This window comes from Salmo salar, chromosome ssa25, assembly GCF_905237065.1.
Source record: "Salmo salar chromosome ssa25, Ssal_v3.1, whole genome shotgun sequence".
In the NCBI taxonomy this organism is placed as follows: Eukaryota; Metazoa; Chordata; class Actinopteri; order Salmoniformes; family Salmonidae; genus Salmo; species Salmo salar.
The window spans coordinates 38,381,723-38,402,319 of NC_059466.1; the positions used below are offsets into that span (position 1 = coordinate 38,381,723).

General features: G+C 42.7%; 3 protein-coding genes across 5 annotated transcripts in view; 2 read left to right on the forward strand and 1 right to left on the reverse strand.

The window, feature by feature from the left end:
• Window positions 1–2,045: 2,045 nt before the first annotated feature.
• Window positions 2,046–6,549, reverse strand: LOC106586719 (tripartite motif-containing 13-like). Of its 3 annotated transcripts, none has more exons than XM_014174285.2 (2): window positions 6,216–6,549; window positions 2,046–3,840 (listed from the first exon to the last, which is right to left on the reverse strand). In XM_014174285.2, exon 2 carries the CDS (start codon window positions 3,832–3,834, stop codon window positions 2,578–2,580), a length of 1,257 nt encoding a protein of 418 aa, XP_014029760.1. In that variant the 5' UTR covers window positions 3,835–3,840; window positions 6,216–6,549; the 3' UTR covers window positions 2,046–2,577. The 3 variants fall into 3 exon arrangements, with proteins under 3 accessions (XP_014029760.1, XP_014029758.1, XP_014029759.1); XM_014174283.2 differs by lacking the exon at window positions 6,216–6,549 and adding an exon at window positions 4,572–4,738; XM_014174284.2 differs by lacking the exon at window positions 6,216–6,549 and adding an exon at window positions 3,922–4,560.
• LOC106586720 (SPRY domain-containing protein 7) lies at window positions 5,513–14,495 on the forward strand. The gene is made up of 5 exons (XM_014174286.2): window positions 5,513–5,670; window positions 5,819–5,935; window positions 10,501–10,667; window positions 11,833–11,935; window positions 13,175–14,495. The coding sequence occupies exons 1-5, from the start codon at window positions 5,565–5,567 to the stop codon at window positions 13,270–13,272; spliced, it is 591 nt and encodes a 196-aa protein (XP_014029761.1). The 5' UTR covers window positions 5,513–5,564; the 3' UTR covers window positions 13,273–14,495.
• Window positions 14,496–17,838: 3,343 nt separating this feature from the next.
• LOC106586718 (importin subunit alpha-4) overlaps window positions 17,839–20,597 on the forward strand; it is a 32,831-nt gene continuing 30,072 nt past the window's right edge. The window contains exons 1-2 of the mRNA XM_014174282.2: window positions 17,839–18,035; window positions 20,248–20,292. Coding sequence (XP_014029757.1) covers window positions 17,967–18,035; window positions 20,248–20,292 — 114 coding nt within the window. The 5' untranslated portion in view covers window positions 17,839–17,966. The remainder of the gene's footprint in view (window positions 18,036–20,247; window positions 20,293–20,597) is intronic.

Consider the following 20,597-nt stretch of genomic DNA (forward strand, 5'->3'; position numbering starts at 1 on the left):
ATTTAGGCTATCGCCTATGGTGAATTTTTCAGGGGACTTTATTGTATACAGGCCGTGGGTGTAGACTGCTTTACCCTGGTCGAAAATAGTCCTATGCATTTATATTTTACTTCCAAACCTTTGTCACTGAAGGTTATTATCGAAAGAACATTATACTTTTTATTTAGGCTATTTTGGGTATTTTCTCTTCAAACTATTTTGAAGAGAACCCATTTCGTTATTAATTCCTTATTCACATCGTCAAATGTATTTTAATAAACTGCCAAATGCTTTGTTGTGCAATTACTTGAGAATGCTTAGTTAAAGGCCTATTTAGGCTATGTCTTACAATGCCTTTGAAATATAACATTTAGTATTTTTGGAAATCCAAACGTGTTGGCCAGGCATTCTGTATAACATCTCGTTGCTCATTTGATTTAATCTGGTCGGCTATAGGCTACTAATAATTAGTTAAATGTTTTATTCTGGTCATGCATTCACATGTTCCTTCATATGAGACAAATCATTTTACTTTAGAAATTATACAATTCACTAGTCAGATTTACGGAGAGGAATTGTAGGCTATAGCTATTTTAATATATTCTTAAACACCTGATTATCATAATAGTACTGTAATATCATTTATTTGGTCGATAACGTTTTGTGGTCTAAATATGACTTCAGTGGCTTCTTTAATTGTAAAGAGGCCTTTCGGAGCCATAGTTCTGTTGATTGCGCACCATAGGCCATTAGGGTAGCCCTTTATGCTACTCCCACTGAATATTATTAAATATGTTCAATTTAGTTGGATTTTTAAGAGTTAATAGGAATTGTTAGAAAAATACTGTAGGCCTACGATAATCCTTATATAAGACCGTTATGCATGCTGGCACCAAATCATCATCATGCCGTCACCCAATATTTTGGGTGTATTTGGATAAATGCATCGATTGCCAAATTTCATATCAGTATATATGTATTTATTTGAAGTCGTAGCCTATTAGATATATATTATTGAGTTATTATAGTAAAGAGAAAGACCAACTTTACATTTTCATCCCTTATTTGCCTGGCAACAGTAGGGCTATATATAGCCTAGGCCTATACATGCCGTGACGTTGGTACTGAATTCTGGTCGGTGCTTACATCAGGTTTTTGTTGTGGTCTGATCCTGGGATTTCCATCAGGATTTCGTTCCTTCAGAAAATTTTAAACAGCACGACATGTCCAATGGATGCACTGCCCAATTTTCATTAAAACGTATGGCCCAATGTAGGCCTATGTAGTTGTATTGGCCTATACGTTCTCTAAACTAAAAATTAGATTCGTTTTTGTAGCTATAGGCCTATTACTTCTAGACAATGTTGCATATGGGATGGAATTATTGAGTATAGCCTGTTAGAAGTAAGAATGGCTCTTCCGTCATCTACTTGTAACATGCATAGACTGCATAACCGGCCAGTAGGCAAACCATGGCCATATGACAATCCGTGGCATTCAAAGTTGCGCACACATTGCCATTGACTGGGACAGTTGATTAAATCTATTTAATCCCATACATGTATAATTAGTTGTTCTAAATGGAAATTCAATTAGATTTGGCTTATTGCCTTTCAATTTTGCACAAAAAAAAATGTATAGGCCCAATGCATACGCCCAAGAAATAATCGTCACTGTGGTCATAACGTAACCTAGGCCTGAAGGCCAAAACATTTTTGAAGAATGCAAATTAAGTTACTATATAATGTTATATTTAGACGAGCGAAGCCGATTTGTTCTATAGGCCTAGTTATGCAACATTCCACCTTGGCCCCCGTGGAGGTTAAATCGCGCAGTGATGACCGATCCACAGGGAAGGCGAACATCAAACGAGCATTTCAACGCCTGTGCGAGTGCATGGTATTTCATAGTCATAATGTCGGTATTTCATCTCACGTGTGCAGAAGCACCAATCGAGGCTTCACTAATGACCTTGACCGGTAAAGTAGCCTACACGTGCGAAAAAAAGTGCCTCCACAATTTGTGAAATCCCCTCTGTCACTCAAAAATAAAGATGACGGAAAAGACCAAATTGATGTTTTATTAGGCAAAAAATGAGTCTGGTGACAGGGTATGAGGCATTATGACAACTCAACAGATGGTCATTAAAAGTAAGGCAAAAATAAACGACACTCAGACACTTAAACTCGATGTAAATATTAGGCCTATCCTACATAATCTAGCCTGTGGAATGTATAGTCAATAATATCCTGAGGTGACAGACTATGACCTGTGTGATGATCATATGGCTTGGAGAAGGATGGATGGTGCACCTGGTCAGAGCTGATGCTTAACACTCACCAAAATAGCTGTACTCAAATGACAACATTTAATGTACAGCAACAGTGTTTTGATTTAACTTAGTGTTGTATGGTTCTACGTTTAGGATATATATATATATATATATTCACAAAGCATGATACATATGTGCTTGTAAATACTTGAATAACTTTCTAGTGTTTGCTATAAATCTACTTATAGCTTGGACAATATAGGCTTTCAATATCAGACTGACATAGCTTGCTTCAGATCCATGTAGCAAAAATAACACTCGGAAATCTAAAGAAATGTACAATGGCTAAGAAATTCGCTAGTTGTGTTTACAAGGCGGTCAAGAAAATCGGCAGGTGTCTTAAAGAGGTTCAGGATACAGTTCAGAAACGCACCCACCAGGCAAACGCAGGCATCCAGTACCTCTCCCCAGCACTGCCACGCACCGTTAGCCAGTTCCAGCCACCCAGCTAGCACTGGCAGGTAGGCATGGCCGAGCGAGGAGATTTGGGCTGACACTGCGGTCAGGCTGTCCGGCTGCAGAAGGACCAGGGCGCATAAAAGGCTCACAAAAAACACGACGACTCTCCCCAGCGCTCTGCCGCCGGAATGCGGGGTCGTTGAGCTATACACGCCACTCTCGTGCGGGACGGAGAGCTTGTCCACATCTTTGAGCTTCATCGAGTCCCAGTTTTTGACGTCGAAATTCCTGACCAGGGGACCGACGTCCATGTCTGTCCGGGAGGGCAGCGGCGTTTCCCGGACAACGCGCAACTTCTCCCTGAACTCCTGCATCTGCTCGAGAAAGCAGAGGGGGTCGGTCACATTCCTGAAGGACTCCGCGATGGTGAGAGCGCGCTTCTGCTCCTCCAGCGCATCGCTCAGTTTATTGATCTCGGGGTCGTAGGCTTGCATCACCACCAACTTCAGCGTCTCGAAATCGGAGAGGATCTCATTCTTTTTGTGGTCCAGGGCGTTGATCAGTTTGACAAAATAGTCGTTTACTTTCTCCGCGTCCCTGGAAACTAACTGGAGCGCCTTTTTCTTACTGGCTTCCAGTGTCTCCAGGCAGGATAGAATATCCGTGCTGTGCCAGCTCTCCACTCCCTGGAACAGCTCCTCAAATGCGGATTTCTCCTGCTCGTACGCGTCTTCCAGGGCACAGAATGTATGTCCTTTATGGTCGCCAGTTGTTGCACAAAATCCACAAATAAGTTTCAAGTCTGTGGCACAGAATATATTAAGCGGTTGACCACTGTGGTGTTTGCACAGGGCCATCCTGGGTAACACTCTGATTTTGTTGTATTTCTCAACGATTCCACGTAACGAGTAGTTGATCTGGAGGCTGTTTATGCCGTTTTGAGGAGTCTCCTTGCGGCAACTGGGGCATTTGAACGGGGGTCTCCAAACAGGTCCTCGGTTGTTCCCCTCCAGAATCCCCTCCAAGCACTTCTTGCAGAAGCTGTGTGAGCACGGCAGAACTCGGGGGTCCTCAAAGAGACAGCAGCAAATTGGGCAAGTCAGGTCCTCCTCTAGAAGCTCCATGGTGTTCTGAAATAAAATACAACCAGGTTTGAGTGGAGAACAAATCGAAAATAATAGATCAAAACACTATCCATCAGTTAAACATACCCGTTTGTTTAGCTACATCACCCAGCAGCGCAATAATTCACAGGTAGTGATGGTGGAAATGCACATCACTAGAATTACGCATGACAACACTTTGGATAAAACGCACAGACTATCCAATCCAGCGACTGGTGTTAAAATTCAGCCACCCTCAAAAAGGAAAATGAGGTGTACCCGCGTAAAATATGAAAATAGAAAGCGCAGTGGAACATCATGCCTAGGTGCACAGACTATTTTGCTGCAGTGAAAAACCATTCGCAACGGTCCCTATGTTTTTCCTATGTTCAACGACCTACTTTTTAGTGTTCACACTAATGTTTTTTTTTTATGAGACGGGATATCACGCAATCACGACACAGCCGTTTCATCCAACTGGTCTATATATAGATGAGATGGTAACGACTAAGTTCCCACTCACTTCAGATTTGACTTCTGCTTTAATGTTAATAGCCCGAAACGTATCCTTAGCAATATAAGCTATCCTGCATAAACACAAACTTCCACCAACGATTACCACTCAGTATAAACAAGTTTCAGTCTATAAATTAGATCACACACGAGTATGTCCTATAGGCAAGGTATTGAGGATGGTTATGACAGCTTTTGCAAGCGTATAGCAACATGCAACTGGACCAAAAAAAAAAAACACTTACCAGCTGCTGAGACGCACAGTGCAACGCAATCATGGCGCTTGTTGCTGTGCAGACTTCGCCCTTTCCGGGAGAAAAAATTAACCATTTCATGGCCACAGCACTACACTAGCGAACCTTCCAGCTCCAAATAGCGCGCACTATAGTACGCGCCTGATACAGTGGCGCGCAGAAAGTAAAAACATCTCAATGATATTAATGGCAGCGGTTTTTTTAAGTACATATTTTTTACTTTTAGAGAACAAGATGCGTTTTATTTTTCAGTAGGAAAAATATAGAGGATCCCTGCAAATTGGAGAGGGGAGGCGGGCTGTTGCTATGCAAAACATTTTTACAGCGTGAAAGATTGTCAACCACTAGGTTCTTAGTCACCCGGCTTTATCGCACTGCCTCTATCGCACCATTTGTATACGTCATTATGAACTTTAAGTAACGTTAATCGATTGTTATGTGTGACGTTTGAACCCCAGGCAATAGTGCATGTAAATTTGCATTGTAATTTTCATCCCCACTGATACCCAGGGCATGGATACAAAGTAGCCTATTGGAAGTGCTCTCAAAAGACTTGGTGATAGGCTACTGAACTGGCTCCCTTTTTAACTGACGACATGTAGGCCTACCCAGCAACAATATTGGTGCTCATTACAGACATTTGCCCCGTTATTTGATAGGAGATGGAATTCCCACTCTACACACATTTGATCATGCCATGTGTCCCAAGCTTGACACATTGATAACCAATAGCTACTAAGTCACGTGTAATTTTTTTTATTTTGACCTTGATTTTCTTCCCTTGTTTCCATGCCATCAGGAGCCGCTGCTTTGTAAGCAATGTGATTGGACGCATTGGAAAGGAGCGCATATTTGGCTCATGACACTGTGGTATGACTGCCACCAGGTGTCGCTATTTCATTATGATGGTAGCTTTTCTCATGAGCTCCTTCAGCTCTTGTTGACTTCGTCGGCGTGACCATTTCCGGATATTTTAGCACAAGAATGGCTGCAATGTTTACGTGTTGTCTGGGATGCTGCGGAGATGGGGGAACGGGGCATATTCCCCTCAAAGAAATGCCTACCGTCCAGTTAGACACGCATCATATGGGTGAGAGGAAATCTTTCTGACGGTTCGTTGTTTTAAGCAGTAAATGCTCGAGAGAAGGCCGATGGGGTTAGCCTAGCTACTGTCCAGCTGGCTGTTTTTGACAACGCCGTCGTAAATAAAATACAAATATTGATTTGTACTTGTACAGGCACTGATGTGGTCATCGTTAAGAGTGGCCGGAGGATATGTGGCACCGGGGGTTGCCTCGCCAACGCTCCCCTGCACCAAAACAAGAGTTACTTTGAGTTCAAGATCCAGTCCACAGGTAATGATTGAACATGAGTCCATGTAACGTTACTGTCCACCTTTGTGTGGGAGATGAAATGGATAAGGAACTATGGGGAATATCTTTTGGTGTGCGCGCATCAGACAGGGTAGCTTTGGGACGTAACATCGGGAGTCAGTATAATAAATTTAACTCCCCGAGTTGTAATTCATTCTGGTGGCTGGTGACGGGAAATAACCCTGACTTTACAATATAGCCGGCATCACCAAAAAAACGGACTGTCAACAAAATATGTATAATCTCTAGAAACTATACTTACCAGATGTAAAGTGAAATGTGTCCCTCGCTCTAAAATGGACGTCTGAATCCAACTTTTGTCCTTAGTGACTTTTCGTAACAGGTTAGGATAAAACAGGCATACAGTTACAATATGACGATGGTCATGGCTATAATGGACCCATCTTTTGACAAATTAACGTCAGATTTTACTTTTCGTAGCAGGTTAGCATCATTAGTTTAGGGTTACCTAAAATACACATTTAAAGTTAATTTGAAAAAAGCTGGATCCCTTCTAGCCATGACCTATGAAGATAGGAGTAAACTGCTTCTCCAATAAAAATCTCCGATCACACTTGTGAGATGTCATGGCGGCTTTGGTGTTCTTGCGCTGAACTGCGCATGTGCACGCCTTCAAATCAAAGGCACTCCTTCGATGTAAGTTGTTTTTGATAAATGAAAACGTGTCAGTTTTTCACGAGGTTTGAGTAATGGCATGTTCAACTACTTAAGACATTTTCTTGAATTTAGGTTGTGCCTTCAGTTTGAGAAAATGAACAACTAAGGAAGAATTTTTCATTTCTTATTGACTTCCCAAACCCTGGCCTGGTCTGTTTTCCTTGAAGTGGAGGAGGACCTGTTGGACTGTATATCCCTAATGTTTTCAGAGCAGAATGTGTTCTCTCCCAGGTGCTTGTAAGGGCACAGATGATAGACAGGTAGGATTCCAGTTGAGGTGGTTTAATAACCTTGATTCACATAAAGCAGGAACGGCACAGTGTATGTGTTAAGGCACTTTAAGGTATGGTTTAAATAGTTTTAACCAAGAGTGTGTGTGGTTCTGGAAAAAAAGGAAATTAAATACAATAGTAAATGGCAGGTATAAGCTTAATACAGCCTCCAATTACATGATCTGTAAAGAATACGGCTACAATAGGTTATGTGCTGAACAGGACAATACAGCCTAACAACACGGCTGTGACTTCACTAATGAAAGATCAGATGGGTGCAGCCACACAGCACCATGATCCTCACACAACTACATTAATAGATATAGATTATGCACAGTCAAAAGTTTGGACAAAGTTACTCAAGGGTTTTTCTGTATTTTACTATTTTCTACATTGTAGAATAATAGTGAAGATATCAAAACTATGAAATAACACATGGAATCATGTAGTAAGCAAAAAAGCATTAAACAAATCTAAATATGTTTTATATTCTTCAAAGTAGCCACCCTTTGCCTTGATGACAGCTTTGCACATTCTTGGTATTATCTCAAACAGCTTCATGTGGAATGCTTTAGCAACAGTCTTGAAGGAGTTCCCACATATACTGAGCACTTGTTGGCTGCTTTTCCTTCACTCTGCGGTCCAACGTATCCCAAACCATTTAAATTTGATTGAGGTTGGTTGATTGTGGAGGCCAGGTCATCTGATGCAGCACTCCATCACACTCCTTATTGGTCAAATAGCCCTTACACAGCCTGGAGGTGCGTTGGGTCATTGTCCTGTTGAAAAACATATGATAGTCCCACTAAGCTCAAACCAGATGGGATGGTGTATCGCTACAGAATGCTGTGGTAGCCATGCTGGTTAAGTGTGCCTTGAATTCTAAATAAATCACAGACAGTGTCACTAGCACCCCCACGCCTCCTCCATGCTTCACGGTGGGAACCACACATGCAGAGATCATCCATTCACCTGCTCTGCGTCTCGCAAAGACACAGCGGTTGGAACATCAGACCAAAGGACAGATTTCCACTGGTCTAATGTCCATTACTCGTTTCTTGGCCCAAGCAAGTCTCTTCTTATTGGTGTCCTTTGGTATCAATCAAATGTATTTATAAAGCCCTTCTTACATCAGCTGATGTCACAAAGTGCTGTACAGAAACCCAGCCTAAAACCCCAAACAGCAAGCAATGCAGGTGTAGAAGCACGGTGGTTTGAAAAAACTCCCTAGAAAGGCCAGTAGTGGTTTCTTTGCAGCAATTCGACCATGAAGGCCTGATTCACGCAGTCTCCTCTGAAAAGTTGATGAGTAGTCTGTTACTTGAACTCTGAAGCATTTATTTGGGCTGCAATTTCTGAGGATGGTAACTCTAATGAACTTATCCTCTGCAGCAGAGACAACTCTGGGTCTTCCTTTTCTGTGACTGTCCTCATGAGAGCCAGTTTCATCATAGCGCTTGATGGTTTTTGCGTCTACGCTTGAAGAAACTTTCAAAGTTCTTGAAATGTTCCATATTGACAGACCTTCATGTCTTAAAGTAATGATAGACTGTTGTTTCTCTTAGCTGATTTGAGCTGTTCTTGCCATAATATGGACTTGGTATTTTACCAAATAGGGCTATCTTCTGTATACCACCACTACCTTGTCACAACACAACTGATTGGCTCAAATGCATTAAGAAGGAAAGAAATTCCACAAATGAACAAGGCACACCAGTTAATTGAAATGCATTCCAGGTGACTACCTCATGAAGCTTGTTGAGAGAATTCCAAGTGTGTGCAAAGCTGTCAAAGGTAAAGGGAGGCTACTTTGAAGAATCTCAAATATAAAATATATTTAGATTTGTTTAATACTTATAAAAAAAATGTTTTACTGAGGAGTATTTCTGGCTCTAATAAATCCCTTTTGTGGGGGGAAAAACATATTCTGATTGATTGGCTGGTCCTGACTCCCTGGGTGGGCCCTCCCTGGGTGGGCCCACCCACCCATGGCTGTGCCCCTGCTCAGTCGTGTGAAATTCATAGATTAGGGCCTAGTTAATTTTATTTCAATTGACTGATTTCCTTATATGACCTGTAACTCAGTAAAATTGTTGGATGTGGCGTTTTTTATATATTTTCAGTAGTTACTTCTTTCTCAGAGATCGCCCAGCGTTCATCGACTTCAAATCACCGGTGGGCGGTGCTACAGCTCTACTATGATGAACTCATATTTATTCTCCATAGTCTTTCATACAGGTGTCTTTCGCAAGCATTCCCGGAAGTCTCTCTGAGGTTTTAGCTAACCCTATTCTTAACCTGAACCTAAGTCACTTCCTGTCATAGCTGTATACCACCTAGTCAAAACCCCGCTTCCGCTAGATGGCTCTATTATCCTTACGTCGTTTGTCATTTGCATTAAACCAGACAGGAAGAGGCGACGCGAAAGGGTTTACTCTGCCCAAAAACTGTCCACGAAGTGAGGATTTTTTTTTGTATGGAGGTCAATGAGTATCGATCTTGGTCAACAAATTGAATTTCTAATTTGCCACCTGAGGCTTATTTGATCAAATATAAGTTATGTAATGGTTAGGTTGTTGTGCGTCAACTTATCGGTACATTCATGTGGCATTTCGGCAACGTTGTGCCTGTTCACTTATCTGCCCTCTCATTGGCTATAATGGTCCCACCTGGTGTTGCCTCATCTCGCCTGCCTTCCATCTTTGAGGACATGTATTTTATATGGTTAGTGGTCACTCGACCATCTTGTCAATATAATAGATCATCTTGTATTAAACTGCATGGCTGTTAATACTCTTGTCCCCCGGCGACCGGTTCGTTCATAAAACATCCTCCATTCAGGCTGGAGAAGTAGTTTCCTCAATTTAATATAATGGCCCGCCGGGTTAAAAAGCCGGGAAAATATGCATACCGTTTTAACAAAACACATTTTTTTTCACCACAATGCTAGAGTGGCTAATGCTACTTGCTGCGCATCGCATTCATCCTGGGGTGAACAGACTGCTTCAACCTGATTGGCTGAATTGGAATATTGTGTTTTGTTAAGACTGTATGCATATTAACCATTTTTAGGTTGGCGGGCCATTAAATCAGGTTAAGGGGGAAAATGATGCCTTTGCAGCCTGAATGATGTTTTATGTACGAACAGGTCGCAGGGGACACGAGTGTATTACCAGCTCTGCAGTTTAATGCGCGACGTCGATGACAAACGACGTAAGGATAATAGCGCCATCTGGCGGAAGCAGGGCTACAGGTAGAGGGAATTCCCCTCGGTCCACTCCAATGGTTATAGGATTTACAGTAACACACCCTCTACTGGGGGTACGTGTGGGTAGAAGTCTACATACTTACTGTCCTGAACTACACCAGCCTGGTTACACACAAACCATAGTTGCTGGAAGTGATACTGGAAAGCAAAAAAAAAGCCAGTCCAAGCTAGCCAAAACATTGACTAGAAGGAATGCTCTCCTCGTAGTCAAAATGACCATATGCCAATATAGTTCCACCTCTGAACTTCAAGTAAAATGGTTTGAAGACCAGCACTGTACGGTTTGTGTTGGCAAGCTTGTTTTTAAAGGTTCTGACATCTGTGTGCAGGTATATGGGGGATAGGTGTGGCAACTCAGAAGGTGAACCTGAACCAGGTCCCCATGGGGCAGGACATCAACAGCCTTGTCCTGAGGCATGATGGCTCGATGTATCACAACAACGAGGAGAAGAACCGCCTCCCTGCCAATAGCCTTCCACAGGAGGGGGACATTGTGGTGAGTGGACTGGTCTGCTGGGGTGCAACTAAGCTGGTTTTATACATATACTCAAGGTCTTTATTAAAGCGTTAATGAACATGCTCTATAACATCTCAAACAAAGCAAGGAAAGCACATGGCATAATTGAAACACAGCAATATTGTCTTCTGACGAACAAAAGGCAGTCCAACACCAAATACATTGGCAGAAAAACTCTCTCAGTAATGCATCCAGGTTATACAAAGAAAAAACCGTTAGTCTTTAGCTTTAAACTACACAATAAACACGTTCTCCAAACACTACACAGTCATGCTTGCAGTCAGAGCGGAAGAGGCGAAGTGGGTGGGTCCAATCCTGTCAATCTGTCCATGTAGGAAACGGTAATAAGCAGGCCAATAATGAGATCGCCTGCCTTTGGGACAACGACTCCCATCATTAGGTCGGAGATGAGACCATCTCAATTATATATTAATTAGTATCTCTGTTCCAGTCCATTAGGTTGTCACACTGATTATGGACAGGTGAGGCTACTTAAGGTGTTTTGGAGGAAGTCCCACCTCTATAGAGGTGGATTGGGCTAGGCCAGAGATCAAATAAAATTGTATTAGTCATATGCGTCGAATACAACAGTGAATGCTTACTTACGAGCCCCAACAATGCAGTTAAAAAAAATATGGCTAAGAATAACAAATAAAAGTAACAAGTAATTAAAGAGCAGTAGTAAAATAACAATAGTGAGACTTTGTACAGGGGGCACAAGTACAATGTGTGGGGGCACCGGTTAGTTGAGGTAATATGTACATTTAGGTAGAGTTATTAACGTGACTATGCATAGATGATAACAGAGAGCAGCAGCGGTGTAAAAGAGGGGGAGAGGGCAATGCAAATAGTCTGGGTAGCCATTTGATTATTTGTTCAGGAGTCTTATGACTTGGGGATAGAAGCTGTTTAGAAGCCTCTTGGACCTGTACATAATGAAGAGAGGCTCATGTCTCTGCCCAGTGGGAGTCGCTGTCAGGAAGGCAGGTGACAAGCTTAGGTCCAAAATAAAGCCATAGATACACATTGGGCTTATTTTGGCAAGAGTGAAACCTTTCTGTTTACCTCTTCCTCTCTGGACAAGCTAATGGGAAATTCAGTCAGAAGGTGTACAGGGAATCTAATCAGTTGTTTTTCGTCTCAGGGCATCACATACGACCATGTGGAGCTGAATCTCTATCTGAATGGGAAGAATATGCACTGTCCAGCTTCAGGGATCAGGGGCACCGTGTTCCCGGTGGTTTATGGTGAGTGTGTGTGTGTGTGTGTGTGTACACAGCTGCATGCACAGGGACATTCATGGTCCAAACATACCAAGACAGTCGTGAAGAGGGCACGACAAAACCTTTTCCCCCTCAGGAGACTGAAAAGATTTGGCATGAGTCCCCAGATCCTTAAAAGGTTCTACAACTGCACCATCGAGTGCGTCCTGACAGGTTACATCACCGCCTGGTATGGCAACTGCTCGGCATCCGACCGCAAGGCGCTACAGACGGTAGTGCGAACGGCCCAGTTCACCACTGGGGCCAAGCTTCCTGCCATCCAGGACCTATATAATAGACAGTGTCAGAGGAAAGCCCATAAAATTGTCAGAGACTCCAGTCATCCAAGTTATAGATTTGTTTTCTCTGCTATCGCACAGCAAGTGGTACTGGAGCGCCAAGTCTAGGACTAAAAGGCTCCTCAACAGCTTCTACCCCAAGCCATAAGATAGTTGAACAATTAATAAAATTGCCACTGGACAATTTACATTGACCCCCCCCCCCATCTCTTTTGTACACTGCTGTTACTCACTGTTTATTATCTGTGCATAGTCACTTCACCCCTACCTACATGTACACTTTACCTCAACTAACCTGTACCCCTGCACACTGACTCGGTACCGGTGCCCCCTGTATACAGCCTCATTATTCTTATTGTGGTACTTTTTATTATTACTTTTTACTTCAGTCTACTTGAACTGCACTGTTGGTTAAGGACTTGTAAGTAAGCATTTCACAGTCAAGTCTACACTTGTATTCAGTGCATGTGACATGTTGATTTGATTCTTACTTTCTCAGGAGGGAAAACCACCAATATCAACATAAAAAAAAAAATGTAATTCATATTTTATTAATTCTCTTAACCTGAATTAACATAATATATGTTAACCCTTGCTCTCCATTTGGTTAATTCCCAGTGGAGAAAAACATGCTCAAACGCCTAGTAAATCTGCCCCAAAATGATTTATGGTGGTTCTATTTTTCTGCCACAAGAGGGCAGTAAGTACAAAGCTGAAACTGACAGCCTTCCTTTTGGAGGCATACGATGTTGAGGTAATTTAATACTACTGTTTATTTGTTGTTGCTTGCACACAGGATTTCCCATGTAGTTACTAACGATGAAGTGCTAAATTGAGATCCAGTCAGTGAGTTATACCCGCTAAAGTATCCTCATGAAACACTAACTTGAACCCATGTTGATTTGATCTTTCTCTTCTGTCCCAGTGGATGACAGCGCCATCTTAGACTGCCAGTTCAGTGACTTCTACCATACGGCGCCGCAAGGCTTTGAGAAGATCCTGTTTGAGCAGCAGATTTTCTGACCAGCACCTCGTTATACCTCCAGGCCTTCACACACACACACACACACACACACACACACACACACACACACACACACAACCCTCAGCGCTCCTTGTTGCTCCGCAGAGATCTGTGACCCTCACCCTCGTTCCATCTGGTTTGAGTGTCCCTCTGTGTGTTCTGGTTACTCTACTTTAAAGCTGTTCTGGGACCAGTTGGTTTAGCTCTTGGTTGATGCCAACACTGGAGCAGTAAGAAAACTGATCCCAAGTCAGCGAAGGGCATTGAGTAGCCAAAATGTGTGTGTGTGTGTGTCATTTGCAGCTGAAAGACAGTCAAGTTAGTCAATATTGCTTTGCTTCAGTTGTAATCATCCTGCATTGCCACAATTTGTTATGGTTGCTGCTGCTTTCTGAAAATAGTTTTTAAACTGTTTCTATGTAGGTGTTGAGTCTGACAGTATTGTTGTGCAATCACTACACATGTCCATTGTTCTGGACCAGAAGCCATGTTGAGTGTTCTTTACTGCTACTTATATATGGTTTGATTATGGAATCTCAATGAACTCTTAATGCCATATTGATATGTGGGGGCATACACACCCCAAAATATATATACACATTTTATTTGTTTATAGCTGACACTAATGTTCAATGTTTTGTTTCCCTAATAATTGATATTGATTTAGTTATTCGTATTTAGATTTCTCATATTTTGATCATGATCTGTCATTTAAAGTAATTTGTCACGGCTCTGATGGTTATTCCAAATTGGGGTTGGGTAGGTTACTTTCTGAATGTAATCCTTTAGTTACTAGTTACCTGTCAAATTCTAATCAGAGGCATAACTTTTGGATTGCCCAAACTCCGTAATGTATTCTGATTACTTTTGGATTACATTCCATTTAAGAGGTGTTAGAAAATGTGAAAGTAATCCAATCTAGTTTTTCTAAATTATCTGTGATCTTATGACAATTTTGCTGTTAATGTAACTGATTAGTATTTTTGGGGGGTTATCAGATTACATGTAATCAGTTATTCCCCAACCCTGTATTTGTGGATGTGACATTGTCCTACCCTACTTTATTTCAACCGTCAGATGAACACATATCTCCTTTTGAAGTGTGAAAACTGTCTGAAATGTTAAACGCTTGTTTTAGTTTGCACTAATGAGATGAATGTTGAATATTAACCCACATCTGAATACTTATTGTTGAATACATTAAAGAAACTTGTCTCTAGAAGCATTGAACTATTTTGGAACTCATTGGTTTAATAGTATGTGGGGAGGGGGTTGTGTTTTAGAAAAGTTAAAAACATTCGGCTTGAACAAATTTTCGCACAACACCTAAGGGTGCTTTCACACTTGGTCCCTTTCAGACAATTTTTGTGAACTCAGTGCGGTTCGCTTATTTCTTTGTACAGCGTGAACACTCCAAAGGAACTCGGACCACTCAAAAGAGGCACCGAACTGAACTGAGACCATCTGGAGATGTGGTCTGAGTTTGGTTCACTTGAATTCTGCGGTCGGGTTCCTTTTTTTAGGACAATGTGAACGCAAAGCTCCCCAGGTTCACTTGTCATTATTCCCACACTAGACTAGTGCAGCACCGTTTCCCCTGCCATAAACCCTGACACACTAGACTAGTGCAGCACCGTTTCCCCTGCCATAAACCCTGACACACTAGACTAGTGCAACACCGTTTCCCCTGCCATAAACCCTGGCACACTAGACTACTGTAACACCGTTTCCCCTGCCATAAACCCTGACACACTAGACTAGTGCAGCACCGTTTCCCCTGCCATACACACTAGACTACTGCAGCACCGTTTCCCCTGCCATAAACCCTGACACACTAGACTACTGCAGCACCGTTTCCCCTGCCATAAACCCTGGCACACCAGACTACTGCAGCACCATATCCCCTGCCATAAACCCTGACACACTAGACTACTGCAGCACCGTTTCCCCTGCCATAAACCCTGACACACTAGACTACTGTAACACCCTTTCCCCTGCCATAAACCCTGACACACTAGACTACTGCAGCACCGTTTCCCCTGCCATAAACCCTGGCACACTAGACTACTGCAGCGCCATAAACCCTGACACACTAGACTACTGTAACACCCTTTCCCCTGCCAAAAACCCTCACATTGTTGCCACAAAAGAGAAGCTGATGTGCAGTTTAGCGGGATTTTTTTGCTGTTTTTGGATATTTTTTAGTGATTGTCAAGGACGTTTTTAGTTCAGATGACTTGTTTGCAATATGTGATCTAAAGGCTAAGAGAGCTTTAAACTATTAATTGATTGTGGGGTTTGAATAGTGTGAGTAGACAACAGATTTGGTGAGAATCACAACAGGGCACAAAATCTATTCTAGCTCTTAAAGGGGCAGTAGCCTACCTTGGGTGTACAATTTTCAATTACAGCATTATTTATTCTGCAGTTATTCTATTGGTTACAGAATAAATAGCAATCAAATGTTAATAGTAACTACGGATTGCAATTATTATGTCTCATATTTTAACTAAATGCAGTCTATTAGCTTCCAAAATGTAAGTAGGTATATCTAGCTGTCCGATAATGCATTCTGATTGAATGGCTTGTCCTACACTTTGTTAAAACCCAGAGTGCATGTTGGAAAAAGATATTGGTTCCTTTCTAAATAGTTGAAGTGAACTGGCAAATTAGTTGAGTCCTCATTTAAAGGCAAGGGCAGTGTGAATACGAAGTGAACTGAGTTATTTAGCTTTTTCTTTACCCCAGAGCTCACTTTAAAGAGGACTGACTAAATGTGAAAACACCATAAGGCATGCTTTGATAAAGGAATCATACAAACCTTGCCATGCATTTCATAATGGAGATGGGTTTTATAGAAACTACATATAGTAGACATATTTTCTATTGTTTTCCCCTTTTCACAATTTGATGTGAATAGTAAGCACACAAACAAACACTGTTTTGCTAGCACAGACTGGAATATGTTCCGGGATTCATCCAATGTCATTGAGGAGTATACCACCTCAGTCATTGATGATGTCGTCCCCACAGTGACCGTATGTACATATCCCAACCAGAAGCCATGGACTACAGGCAACATCCGCATCAAGCTAAAGGCTAGATCTGCCGCTTTCAAGGAGCGGGACACTAATCCGGACGCTTATAAGAAATCCCGCTATGCCCTCAGACGAACCATCAAACAAGCAAAGCGTCAATACAGGATTAAGATTGAATCCTACTACACCAGCTCTGACGCTCGTCGGATGTGGCAGGGCTTGAAAACTACTACGGACTACAAAGGGAAACCCAGACCCGAGCTGCCCAGTGACACGAACCTACCAGACGAGCTAAATGTATTTTATGCTCGCTTCGAGGCAAGCAACACTGAAGCATGCATGAGAGCACCATCTGTTCTAGATTACTGTGTGATAACACTCGGTAGCCGATGTGAGCAAGACCTTATACAGGTCAACATTCACAAAGCAGATTACCAGGACGTGTACTCAAAGCATGCGCGGACCAACTGGCAAGTGTCTTCACTGATATTTTCAACCTCTCCCTGACCGAGTCTGTAATAACTACACGTTTCAAGCAGACCACCATAGTCCCTGTGACCAAGGAAGCAAAGGTAGCCTGCCTAAATGATTACCGCCCCGTAGCACTCACGTCGGTAGCCATGAAGTGCTTTGAAAGGCTGGTCATGGCTCACATCAACAGCATCCTCCCGAATACCCTAGACCCACTTCAATTCGCATACCGCCCCAACAGATCCACAGATGATGCAATCTCAATCGCACTCCACACTGCCCTTTCCCACCTGGACAAAAGGAACACCTATGTGAGAATGTTGTTCATTGACTACAACTCAGCGTTCAACACCATAGTGCCGATGAAGCTCATCACTAAGTCCTGGACTTCCGCCCCCAGGTGGTAAGGGTAGGCAACAACATGTCTGCCACGCTAATCCTCAACACTGGGGCCCCTCAGGGGTGTGAACTTAGTCCCCTCCTGTACTCCCTGTTCACCCATCACTGCATGGCCATGCACGACTCCAACACCATCATTAAGTTTGCTGATGACACAACAGTGGGAGGCCTGATCACCGACAACGATGAGACAGCCTATAGGGAGGAGCTCAGAGAACTGGCAGTGTGGTGCCAGGACAACAAGCTCTCTCTAAATGTGAGCAAGACAAATGAGCTGATCGTGGACTACAGGAAAAGGCGGGCCAAACAGGCCCCCATTAACATTGACTGGGCCGTATTGGAGCATGATGGGAAAATCGGTCAAGTCTACACTTGTTTTATTCTGCAAATAAAGTGACAAATAAAGTTTGATTTGATTTTGGTTTGATTTACAGGCCTCTCTTACTGATGCCTTTATGACACCGTGTACCATGTAGTGAATAGGTCAAAATCCTGATGGGAAAATCTTTATTGGCTAAGCCAAGGTACATGATTTACTGAGGTGTCTGCATTTGTTCAAAATGTTTTAAATTAATGATATTTAAAAAATAACCATGGTGATGGCCTTGCGAGCCATTTCTAAAACATCCCATCAAAAATAGGATATCCCGTCACCGAGCTCCTCCCTCATACTAGCCATCTGAATTAGGTCTAGTCGCCTCTCTGTACTCAGCAGTATATTTACAGTGCTGCCTGCCTTTCACTGGAGACCAAACGCCGGAGTACTCGCAACCAAGCAAACAGACATGGCAGAAAACGCCGACTTGGATAACCACCGTATCAAGAGCTTCAAAAACAAGGGACGCGATGTCGAGGTATGTTGGGTAGAGCGGTTTACCAGTGATTCGTGTTGGATTTGACTTTAGACACCGGCTATATTCACCGGCCTTGTCTGACAAGCTTTTGATGAAGCCTTGTTAGCTAGCTAGCTTGCAAGCAAAGATTGTAACGTAAGTTAGCAATGTGGTCAGCCGGCTTCGCTAACGACGAACTATTACCTAGCTGGTTACCTAAACACTTAACTACACCACCAGTTTTGAAAGCAGAATATAGTTGACAGCCCAACTGGCCAAATCCAAAGACGGTAGTTAGCAAAAGCATGTATAAGCTACATAGACTCTCTAACTGAACCCTGTTTAGAACTTAGAGTAGCTCGATATATTTTTGGTTAATAACGTTACCCTTGTCCAACAAAAATGAGCTAGCTAACTGTGACCAGCTAAAATAGGCATTTTTGAACGACTGCCTGTGCAGTAAATGTTCTTATAGTTAGATGTTTATATAAGCTAGTTAGTTAGCTAGCTCGGTTAATATGTCGATTGAATTATTATGTTAGGACTGCATGCTAACGTTAACTTGAATTGGTTTACTTGCTAGTTCCTCCACACATCGTCTTGTTATCCGCATAACGTTAGGTCGGTATCTTATGGCCGATCTCTCAATGTTAAACTATGGCATACTGACTTCACGTATTTATATTGGTTAGCCGTGCTATCTTTGAATATAACACACACACTCAGTTATATGTCTTTACAGAGTTATACAAAAAGGCATCTTTCAGACATCCCCAGTGTATGAAGGCTGGAATGGGTTTTCTAAATAGTAGATGAAGATAGTTGATTTGTCTTTGGGAGCCATCTAAAACCATGGGATCTGGACCAGTCCCATAAGTGGTTGTTTTGAAACCGCGAGCTAACGTTACAAACACATGGCTACTATGATGGACAGGCAGACATTGCAAAGTGCGTCACTAGGGCTATTTCTGGCATCCTGGATGTCTAGCTTGGGTTCTCCCTGGAGGTACAACCCGATCTGGGGCCTAGTGGAGAGGCCAGGAGGTAGAATAATCCCTAAGCAGCACTGGTCTGGGACCAGAGAGTTGTGTGTTCCTGCAATGGTTGATTACTAAAACAATTTGGCACACACTCTCTATAGTAGTGGGGTGGGCAGTGGGAAAATCATTCATTGGGGTTTGGTCCCATAGCCACAGATCTAGGATGAGTTTGGTTAACCCAAATCCTGACCTTAACCACTAGGATGATCTGACCTTGCTCCATCAGAAGGGGCAACTTTGGCCAATTGCACCCAGTTCAACTGTCTCTCACTGAACAGCCTTATGGGACATCATGTGAGATGCAGCCAGAATTACTTATCAAATATCTGCTTTGCTCTGTAAAGTCTAACATGTTTGGATTTGCTCAGTCAGTGTTGTGGCCTTGGACTTAATTGTTCATCCCAGGTCACTGTATCCAGGGGGCGAACACTCACTGTTGACTCAGGACATGGGTACGCTGGTCAAGCTATGTTTAGGCTACAGCCTAATATATGTATAAACTAATCATTGTCTTCAATCTGAATCCAGATTAGATGAATCGGATGTGTTAGTGCTTGGCTAGAACAAAAGCCTGCATCGACCCACACTGGCCCTCTGCTGATCTAGTCGGTGCTCACACCGATGCTCTGACTGGGACACTGTCTGGTTGTTAGAGAGGGAAGGTGTCTCACACAGGTTCTCTGCACCTCAGCCTCCCTAGACAGGGGTAAGACCAGACCAAGGCTGTGTATGATGTTACTGACCCACGTGACGTAAGGGGCTATTTAGGATGGCAATATGAACCGCAGTGACAGTCACAAGATCTGAGACCAACTCACAGCAATGAGTGGACTACGAACACACCGGTTCGGGCTCGGAATTGCCAGGGACCTCACGATACGATATTATCATGATACTTAGGTGCCGATGCGACTCTATTCCGATTCAATGTTTCAAACACATTTCTCACCATCTCTCTGCTGCAGAGGGACACGCTCACTAATATTGGTACACAAACACATTGATTAACCTGAACCGTAACCACATCCAGTGGTGTTACTGTTAGGCTGTTAGCCTATAGTTTACATATTAGTCCCCGAGAATTCCTATATTCTGACCTGAGTCCAGAGAGATGTTGTTATGAAGAACTCTCCTTAAAAATGTTTTTATAAATGAATGATTCTCTTTCTCATATTGCATCGTTTGTGTTCCAGACTATGAGAAGACATCGAAATGACGTGACAGTGGAACTGAGAAAGGTGAGTGAAGAAGCCTCATTTGAATATTTTTGGTGATTCACGACTTTGTAGCGGTGCTTCTACTGGTCCCTATATTAATGTATTAGTATTCACCTCTCTGCTTACACAGACCTTTAAACAGGCTGTTTCTTTCTCACCCTGTGTCTCGCGACAGACAGACTGAGTATTCCTCTCCATCCATACAGAAGGATCCCCTTCTCTATAGAGGCACTAACCCCAGTCTAACACACTCTGTCTCCAACCATGACCTTTCACCTCTGGATTTACCTCTGACCCATGTAAACTGCCTCCTCACCGTGACCTCA